General features: G+C 42.7%; 1 protein-coding gene across 3 annotated transcripts in view; it reads right to left on the reverse strand.

Moving 5' to 3' along the window:
• The window catches only part of LOC137224047 (E3 ISG15--protein ligase HERC5-like), a 41,231-nt gene extending 32,505 nt beyond the window's left edge, over positions 1 to 8,726 (reverse strand). Inside the window, exons 1-7 of one of the 3 annotated variants that reach the window (XM_067736982.1) lie at positions 8,538 to 8,726; positions 7,942 to 8,270; positions 5,568 to 5,688; positions 4,832 to 4,911; positions 2,192 to 2,413; positions 881 to 972; positions 489 to 619 (exon numbers count right to left, since the gene is read on the reverse strand). In XM_067736982.1, the coding sequence (XP_067593083.1) occupies positions 489 to 619; positions 881 to 972; positions 2,192 to 2,413; positions 4,832 to 4,911; positions 5,568 to 5,688; positions 7,942 to 8,209 (914 nt within the window). In that variant the 5' untranslated portion in view covers positions 8,210 to 8,270; positions 8,538 to 8,726. Of the gene's footprint in view, positions 1 to 488; positions 620 to 880; positions 973 to 2,191; positions 2,414 to 4,831; positions 4,912 to 5,567; positions 5,689 to 7,941; positions 8,406 to 8,537 lie in introns of those variants that run through there. The other 2 variants (XM_067736984.1, XM_067736983.1) reach the window with 2 other exon arrangements.
• Between the last annotated feature and the right edge of the window lie 1,212 nt (positions 8,727 to 9,938).

A 9,938-nucleotide genomic window follows, 5' to 3' on the forward strand; every position in this document is an offset into this window, starting at 1 on the left:
TAGCAGGGGTACTGCCTGGTTTGCAGTAAGACATTTCTAAGGTGAGGACTCCTTCCGTAACACATGCTACTCGGAGGAATGTATGTTACGAAAAATCCAAAGTGGTGACAATGTTCCTTTGGTCGATGCAGAGACGGAGTGATGATATCAATGGATAAACCTTTCTAACTCATGTTTGTTCATTTTTTTCGAAATAAATAACTTTTTTTTAAGATAAAAGTGCATTCGAACATTTACAAAGGTATTTCACTAAAGGACCAACAGAAAGTAAATATATTTACACATTAAAAAAAATCAATGAAAGTAAATATCTATAGTAAAATATTTATTATGATTGTCTAATAATGTAAAATTAAGCATCTTCACCTATCTGAAAATGTCTGATACCTTTATTTCAATCAAAGAAACTCGATGGACATTTTATTAAACTACCTATCTAAATTTACCGTGCACATCTTACCAATTTTCATTGACACTTTACAACTCACCTTCCACATGCTATCTGGGTCACTCTATTCCCCACGAGTCCAGTTACCAAACAGGGTCTTAACTCATTCTGTGTTGAATTGTGACCGAGCTGCCCATACTTTCCAGCACCAAAAGTAAACACCAGCCCACCCTAAAGAAAGGGAACTTCATATCAGATTCTAGAGAAATATGACACAGAAGTAAACACTCACTGATGCAAAGGCGTCAGTGAAAAATCAATAAAATCACCATCAAAGCAAAGCCCCCCAGTGATCAGGACAGTCCTGCGTGTGGGCAGTGGTGACCTTTCTTCCCTGGGAAACGCCAGCTGCCCACATCTCCAGGTTCTAGTGCTTTCTCCACTACCAAGTGCTCTCCTGGAATTACAGTCAGAGAGACAAGGGTAACGCACCTTTGTTAGCAGGGCAGTGTGAGAGCCACCACAAGCGAGAAATTCAACTTTCTGATTGTCCGGCATTTCAATAAGGGAAGGAGAATCTTTATCTAGGCAAGGGAAAGAAGAGTTCAAGTGACCCAAAGGAAATGGTGAATTTCACACTAGAGTTCCACCTACTGATAAAATACCCAGACCACTTCCTCTAGGCCCATCACAACATCTCCTAACACACTGACAAGAAAGGCTCTGTGTTGGTACATTTAGGTCTAAAAGCAGAGGTGCGCAGTGGTCAAAGGGCCATAGTCGGGGGCCCTCACCTGTGAAAGTGTCACTTTCACTTCCCAGAGCCCCTTCTTCTCTTTTGAACCTGACCTGATTAGCCTTCATTGAAGCATACCTGAAATTTCCAAGTCCCATCTAGCATTACCCTTTTAATGAACATAAAGCTTCTTTTTTTCTTTCAAAGTCTCTACTACACTGTCCTTCCCTTCCACTACCTCTTCTCTCTTTCACGATTATTTTCTCGTCCAAGCACTTAGAGATTCCGCAAAAATAAGTTCAACTGTCCTTTATTCCTTTTCCTCCTCTGAGTATTTTTCTAACACTGACTTACGGGTTCTCCTAACTAGCATTGGACCATGTGAGGCAGAAATGCAGTTATCTGATCAGTAACTCTGGGGGGAACGTGTACATCACCACAGCTAATGAAGCAGCTGAGTTTGCCACACCTGAAATCTCTAACAAGGTGTTTGGGGTAATCAGAAATATTGCCATCTGCTTTGTAGGGGTAGCTCAATAATGCAAATTCTTGTGTTTTCGTGTGTGTGTACAGATGTAATGAATACCTTATGAGACTGGGACAGGTGAGTTTCTAAATAGAATTTTAGTATCCTTTTGTCCTAATGTAATTGGAATAATAGACATTTAAGTGCACAAGTACCTTGAAGGTCACTTCATCCAAACTCATCACTTTACAGAAAAAGAAAATAAGACCTAGAGAAAAGTAAGTGACTTGGGTAGGTCCTGAAATTAGTTAACTTCAAGTGGGAATCAAAGCCCAGGTATTCTGATCCCCAGTCCAATGCTCTTTCCCTTTTTCCCACTTGGCCCTGACACACGTCTCAATTACAGCCATGACCGGCACACTGCGCATGCATGTCATTTAGACCGATTCTGCCCTGAAGACAGAGAGATAACCGGGGAGATCAGTGCTAATGAAAGTGGGGATCTGAATCATTTTTGCCAGGGAAGTCTGTGGTACATTCATCTCTTATATGACAAATATATATTTGTTTAGAATATGAATTTGAAAATATGTTTCCATACTGTCGGTGTGGCCCAGGCCCAGCTGTCCACAATCATTTCTCCCCCATGAGTAAATGTTTCCCGACATGGATAAGGCCATGCTGTGGGCTTCTCCTGCAGAAATCTGAACCAAGGGGACTCCTGAGAGGTGCTCCACGATCTGCGGTGTAGGGACCGAGGCAAATCCTCTTCCAACTCCAAGCTGGCCGTCTGAGTTCTGTCCCCACGCAAAAAGCTCACCACCTTGACGTAAACAGAGAAAACGCTGTCTTAGTTAAGTTTAAAATGCAGCAGACATCACCCTAGGACATTATGTGCTATCCATACTATATACCATCATGATCTCCTCCATTCAAACTGACAAGACTGCCCAGATCCTCTCATGTCTGGGTCAGAAAAACCAGAACCTTCTATTTAGCAATGACAGTTACAATTCCTTACCTCTTACCTCAAAGGGTAGTGCTATGAACTGAATGTCTGTGTCCCCCCAAAACTCCTACGTTGAAATCCTAACCCTCAGTGTGACGGTATTAGGAGGTGAGGCCTTTGGGCGGTGACTAGAATAGATGAGATGGCAAGGTGGGGGGCACTCATGAATGGGGTTAACGCCCTCATAAATGGGTCCCCAGAGAGCTCCCTCATCCTCTCCACCTGTTAGAAAACTGGCCCTCAGTAGACACCGAACCTGCTGGAACCCTGACTTTGGACTTCTACCTCCAGAACCGTGAGAAACAAATTTCTGTTGTTTAAGCCACCCAGTCTATTTTTGTTATAGTAGCCCGAACGGACAAAGAATAAAGCTATCTGAATATATTATAATCAAATTCAAGAAACACTTATGTTAAAAATCCCACAGGATGGGCCCATGAAAGATAGAAACATTCTACATTTGGGAAAATAAAACCTAAAACTACTTTTCTTTCTTTCCCTCTCCCAAGTGCCTTAAGATGCCAAATAAATACCTTAAAAATACATTGAAAACTGCAGCACAGTATTTTGAAAGAGTGAGCATCTTCTTCCATTAATTGAATATATGGAACATATTTTTATTTTACTTATTTATTTTAAAAATTTTTATTGGAGTATAGTTGATTCACAATGTTGTGTTAGTTTCAGGTACACAGCAACGTGAGTCAGTCATACCTATACACACTAGATCATATTTTTAAAGAAAAGTTCTTAGATATTATCTAATAGAGATGACAGTATCTAATGGAGTCTAAAAAAATATATCGGAGATCTAATGTTTACTGAGCAGGACCTGGTGGGAGACAGAGGTTTTCCTTCAAACGTAATTATCACATGCCTATCAGCCACCAGGAATATTATGATACGACTAAGAACGATCAGTAGTTCCCTTTCTTGCTTTCCCAACTTTCATTCTTCCTAGATTGTGATTTACCAATTACAAACCCTGAACAACCCCTTCGCCCCACATCCCTAGATCCTGGGCTTCTTGAAGGCACAGTGTGTCTGTCTCATCTTCACAACCTCAACATGGTAGATACTCAAACTGAAAGATCTGTTCATAAATGGATGAACTCAAACAACCAGTTTTTTCCAATACAAGTTTTATACACTCAAACCTTAGCAGGGCCTTCAGTACAGGTCAAATACTTGATTACTTACTTCCCTTGAATTCCAGCTTTCATTCAGTTTATGTTTATATCTGTCCTACGTATTTAAAACATTTCCTTGATCCTGAATTCCCCCCTCTATCGCCTTCCTGTCTTAATTAGGTCAAGTTTCTTCAGGAAATACTCCATATTCACTACTTCCCTTCCCTACCATTATGGTATCTGATAAGAAACAGGAAGTAATAAAGGGCTGGGGAGAATCTCTGAATTCAAAAGGTAATGTTAAAACACGTCAGAGGCCTGCAAACTGGTCATAAAAGCAGACCCAAGGGATTCTGAGCTCCCATCATGGGAGCTAGAAGAGCACTAGGAAAAGGGAAGAAAGTTCTGGAAAAGGGTGGACCATGCCTGGTCCTGCTTCCAGAGAGGAGATTTTGATTATTCAGAATATTTTCACTGTTTCATATTTGAAAAATAAAAAAACATGGAACTTCTGAAATAAAGCTCTAGGCCCAAGAGGTAGCCCAGGTTCCATGTCACCAAACCAAACTTTCATGCCCCTGTAAATGCTCTGCTTGACCAGAAACACAGCATATGCAGTCAGCCAATCCCCAAGCACCAAGTCGACGCTGCGCTCTACACTGATTTCCTTGTTCCTTGATCTTTCTAAATGTCAGCCACGCAACCTTAGCCGATCACGCCCGGTTTCCACGTTGAGGCTTCTGACACTAAACTCGCCCTTGCCCGAAACCCCTCGGGAAGACTGTTCCACTGCTTGTGAAGCCCTGTACACTCTCAATCCATGCGTTCTTTTCCCTTAAATAAAGGACATCAAACTCGTTACCAAATTGTTTTAGTTTTGTCCTTTGACAGAAGAAAAGGTAGGAATAGTAATTATGAAAACCTGAAGATTTTATAGGTTCAAGAATTCTAATTTTGTATCTCCTTTAGTAGTGCTCTAGACCATATCACATTCAAAACCATACTTCTGTCCTCTTACAAAGTGAAGCACATACATTCTACTAGTTCTATACACACACACATTCGCTCCCTCTAAGAAACAATTAATATTCCAGAAAAGTACCTTTTGAGAGTGCAAGCGAATGATAATCTCCGCATGTGATCTGAATTATATTATTTTTTTCTTGTAAAATGCACTGAAACCTGATGAAAGAAAATGTTTTATATTGATCACATAATGGAAGTCACAACATTGATGTAAGAATTATTAACTGTATTTAATTAGGACTGAAGCTCAAAACATTAAATTTACTGCTTCACATTCAGCACATCTAAAATTATTATAATAATAACATGCTTTAATTAGTGGCTTAAAAAGAAAATAATGTGCATTACAAAACTGTGGTAAGATGATTCTAAGACACTTTTGCAAACAATAATTTTATGATGCAGGAATAATACAAGATGAAAATAACTTCTAATTCACATGATCTACTAGTAAAAAGTCTCACAAATCATTCCATGATAATTCATTTTTTCCCAAGGTTGAAAACTATTTCTGTAAATATAACTTATAGTATTATTATGAGGGTTAAATGAGTTAATGAATGTGCAAGTCCAGTTTGGGGCTACGTGGACTAAGCAATCATTTCCTTTAAATGCCAAAGCAACACATGGTGCATGCAATGGGAGACATAAATTGATTTCTAGTTCATTGATAGAATTCACCATTTACTTAAGATGTCACTGTATAAAGCAGGCGACAAGGATCATATAAAGTAACATCTTCCAACAAAAATTATGATTGCCTTTTGAGTAAAATTTAAATAATTTTTAATAAAAGAAAAAACCTTCCTTACCTTGCATGTTTTATGCTATAGTTGTACTCAAATGGTTTTCCATCTGAGGAGAGAACCAGCATGTGCTCTGCTCCTTGGTCCATGGAATGTATCTTCATTTTTTTCCCTAACTTAATGCACTCTGCAGAGCAAATCCAACCAGGAGCTGTCACCATTCTGTTACCCACTATTATTATGCATTTCATCATAATACACTTAAAACACCTGGGAAAAGTTTGCTTTTAGATTCCTGTTCAAGAAGTTCAGAAAGAGAAACTAAATTTGAAGAGCTAGAAATGAAAAAGGCTGTTAAGAAAATATACCTTAATTTTTGGACAACACAACTCTTTTTCTTTTTTTTTTTTTTTTTTTTGGTACGCGGGCTTCTCTCCCGTTGCAGAGCACAGGCTCCGGACGCGCATGCTCAGCGGCCATGGCTCACGGGCCCAGCCGCTCCGTGGCATGTGAGATCTTCCCGGACCGGGGCAAGAACCCGTGTCCCCTGCATCGGCAGGTGGACTCCCAACCACTGCGCCACCAGGGAAGCCCCCACAACTAATTTAAAAAGTAAATATATTGTGTATTCTTTCCAAAAACAAAACAAATAACAATAATAAACCCCTCCTGACGCTCCATCTAGAAGCCAAGGCCTATATTCTTAAAAGGAGACATTTGGTTTGGGGGGACGATTTTTAAAAAGGATGTTGTTAAAAGAATTGTTATTGGCATTAGTGTATATTTAGCCCTTTATAAAAGTTAAAGATTTAAAACTGTCCACTATGCCATTTACTCTTATTTAATTTGTTCACAAAAAGTAGAATAGATTTGGGACCCTGTTTCAGTTTTCAGTTCTAACGAAAAAAAATTTATTCATGTAAAATATCAAAGCACAAACGACTTCATAATAAAAATGCTAAGAGAACCAAAACAGTTTGGTAATAAAGAAGAAATCGCCCAACAGACTAAAGTTTTTTAGAGACCCAGCATTTCAAATCAGTTGAAAAAAAGGAGGGTTTATTCAAAAAAAGGTATTGGGACATTCGGCTAGCCAGTTTGGAGAAACAAATCAATCTAGATCCCCCTACTTCATTCCTTAAGTCAAAATAATTTCCAAGTGTATCAAAAATTTTAGGTTTAAAAGTAAAATCTTAAAATTTGTATAAAGATGAGAACATTAAAAAAAGAAATAGGATTGTGAATGGCTTTCTAACATAACACAAAATGCATAAGCCTCCGTAAAATATTGATGAAGTAGACAATAAAATAACCTTAGCTAAAAGCAAGTCGGGGAAAATTTTACAACATATATGACCGACAAAAGGCTCCTCTAACTCAATATTCAAAAACTCTTCGAAATAAATACGAAAAAGATGACAACTCAATATTTTCTTTCTTTTTTTTTTTTTTTGTGGTACGCGGGCCTCTCACTGCTGTGGCCTCTCCCGTTGCGGAGCACAGGCTCCGGATGCGCAGGCTCAGCGGCCATGGCTCACGGGCCCAGCCGCTCCGCGGCATGTAGGATCCTCCCGGACCGGGGCACGAACCCGTGTCCCCTGCATCGGCAGGCGGACTCTCAACCACTGCGCCACCAGGGAAGCCCGACAACTCAATTTTTTAAAAAGCCAGGCAAAGATATAAATGAACAGGCAGTTCACCAAAAAGAAATGCGAATGACCCACAGAAAAAAAAACCTCGACTCCGCTCAAGTTAAAAGTAAAACGAACAAAAGTAAAATATCATGTTCTTCACTCAACAGAAGGGCAAATTTTTCAGTTAAGTGTGTGGCCATTTGCTTTCCCGCCCACCTGTAGAATGGGAGCTACGGACACCGGACCTAATCTCTACAGAGTTTACCACGGAGAAGTGCAACTGAAAGCACTCTTTAAAATGCCTGCAAACATCGTCACTGAGAACAAGATAACGCGAAAGACGTTCTCCAAAGACTCCAAATAGAAGCGGACCGAAAAAGGGGTCAGTGAGAAACACACTTGGAACAGAAACCAACGACAGAGGAGGGCTGGCTGAGATTAAGATGCTGCCGGTACACTCCCTCCGTGCGGTTGGCGGACGCAGCCGACTACTCCTCGCCACCACCCCGCCAAACTCCACGCCCACCGGGCTCGGGGCGGGGAGAGCGCAGGGATGCTGCACGAGCCAAGCGCGAAAAGCCCCCGGGCCGAAGCGCGTCTGCGGCCTCCGCCGACCGCTGCGGCGTCGGGTCCCCTTCTGAATGTCCTTCGCGGTGAGAGAAGGACTGCACACCCACAAGTCGGGCCACTCTTTAGAGAAGCGTCCCTGCTGGCCCCGACCGCGACTCCGACCCCGGCAGCCCACCGCACTCACACCCCCAGCCCGCGGCGGGAGGGCCGAGCGGGCGCTGCGCCGCCCCACTCACTCGGCTTCCTGGCGCCGTCGCTCCCCGCCGGCAGCTGGTGGACCTCGACGCCGGCGCCGCCGCGCTCCAGCACAGCCAGGCGTTCGCGCGTGCAGCACATCTGGCGCGTCGCCTCGGTCCTCCGGGACAGCGCGCTGCGGAGCGGGTCGGCGCTGGGGAAGAGCCAGAGCTTCGCACCCCGCAGCTCCGCGGGCCGGGACGCGGGGACTAGCCCGGGCGCCAAGCGCGCGCCGCCGCCCCGCGACCTCCTCGATGGCCTCCGCTCCATCACCGTTTTCCCGGGCTCCACGGCAGTGCCTCCGCTCTCCAGACCTTCGGAAGAGACCGAGCTGTGGCGAGGCAAGGAATGGGGGAGACGGCCGCTGCGAGAGCGCCCACGGGCCACGAAGCGTCGCGGTGCGGAGGCGGAACGAGCGCAACGCACGACGGCGTCGAGGACCCGCAGCCTCCCTACCCCGCCCCTGCCCCGACGCCGGGCTTCCAATGTGCTGTTTGGGGGCGGAGCCGGCAGTGTCAGAGAGAATCGAAACTGCCTTTTTTTTTTTTAAGTGGGCGGAATCGAAAAGGAAAAGTTAAAGGGAAACTCTATGACTCACGACTGGCTTGGACGGTGGCCAGAGTAAACAGGAAGCTGGCCGGTGAAGAGGTGGGTGGGCAGGGCTGAGAAGGTGTCCTCGGGCGGGCAGTAGCCACCTGAACTGGACAAGGTGGCCTTCGAAGAACCACTGCAATTCCACTAGGAGGAGCCCTGACACAGACGGACGTGCAGAATTTCCAGAAACTATGGTGGCCCGGAGAGCTGAAAGTTGTTAAGCATTCTGTTGGGGGCTCTGCCGCAGTCTTGTGATGAAACTAGTGCCGTACCGTACCACGGCCCACGCTGCCATCCCTGCAACCACTGATCTGCTGTCAATAAATCTTTGCCTTTTCTAGAGTTTCTTAGGAATGGACTCAAACTTGTGCAGTCTTTTGTGTCTGACTTTTTTCACTTAGCATAAGGCTTTTGAGATTCATCCTGTAGTGTTTCATCAGTAGTTCCCTCTTTGTTATTGAGTGGTATTCTATTATATGGATATACCACAATTTCTTTATCCATTTACCAATAGGCAGGCTTTTCAGTCCTTTCCGGTTTGTGCCCACAGAGAATAGAAGTGCTGTGAACACTGTGAACAAGTCTTTGAGTGGATAAATGTTTTCATTTCTTTGGGGTAAATACCTAAAAATGGAATTGCTGTGTCATATGGTAAGTACATGAATATCATTTTAAGAAACTACCAAACTTTTCTAAAGTGCTATACTATTTTGCATTCCATCCAGCAGTTTATGGGAGCTCCAGTCCCTCTGTATCCTTGCCGACATTTGGTTTGGTCAGTCTTTTTAATTTTAGCAATTCAGGTAGTCTAGAGTACTATCTTATCGCAGTTTTAATTTCCATTTCCCTAACGATTAATGATATTTAGCATTTTTTCAGGTGCTTATTAGTGCTGATCTCTGTCTCTTATTTGGTGGTCTGTTCATATCTTTTGCCCATTTATTCGATTGCTTATTATCTAAGGGTTTTTTATATGTATAACAGAGTTCTTTTTTAATATTTATTTATTATTTTATTTGGCTGTGCTGGGTCTTAGTTGCTGCACATGGGATCTTCCTTGCAGCTTGCAGGATCTTCAGTTGCAGCATGTGGGATCTAGTTCCCTGACCAGGGATCAAACCAGGGCCCCCTGCATTGGGAGCGTGGAGTCTTAACCACTGGACCATCAGGGAAGTCCCTGTAATACAACTCTTTATGTTACATATAAAGTCCTTTATTAGACATATGTTTTGAAATGTTTCCTACCAGTCTGTGGCTTGCCTTTTGATTTTATTAAAAATGTCATTTGAACTAACACAATATTGTAAAGCAACTATACTTCAATTTAAAAAAAGCTATGATAAAACTAAAACAAAAAATAAAATTACATGAAAAAATGTCATTTGAAGAGCTTAAGTTTTAATTT

This window comes from Pseudorca crassidens, chromosome 4 (genome assembly GCF_039906515.1).
Source record: "Pseudorca crassidens isolate mPseCra1 chromosome 4, mPseCra1.hap1, whole genome shotgun sequence".
Classification (NCBI taxonomy): Eukaryota; Metazoa; Chordata; class Mammalia; order Artiodactyla; family Delphinidae; genus Pseudorca; species Pseudorca crassidens.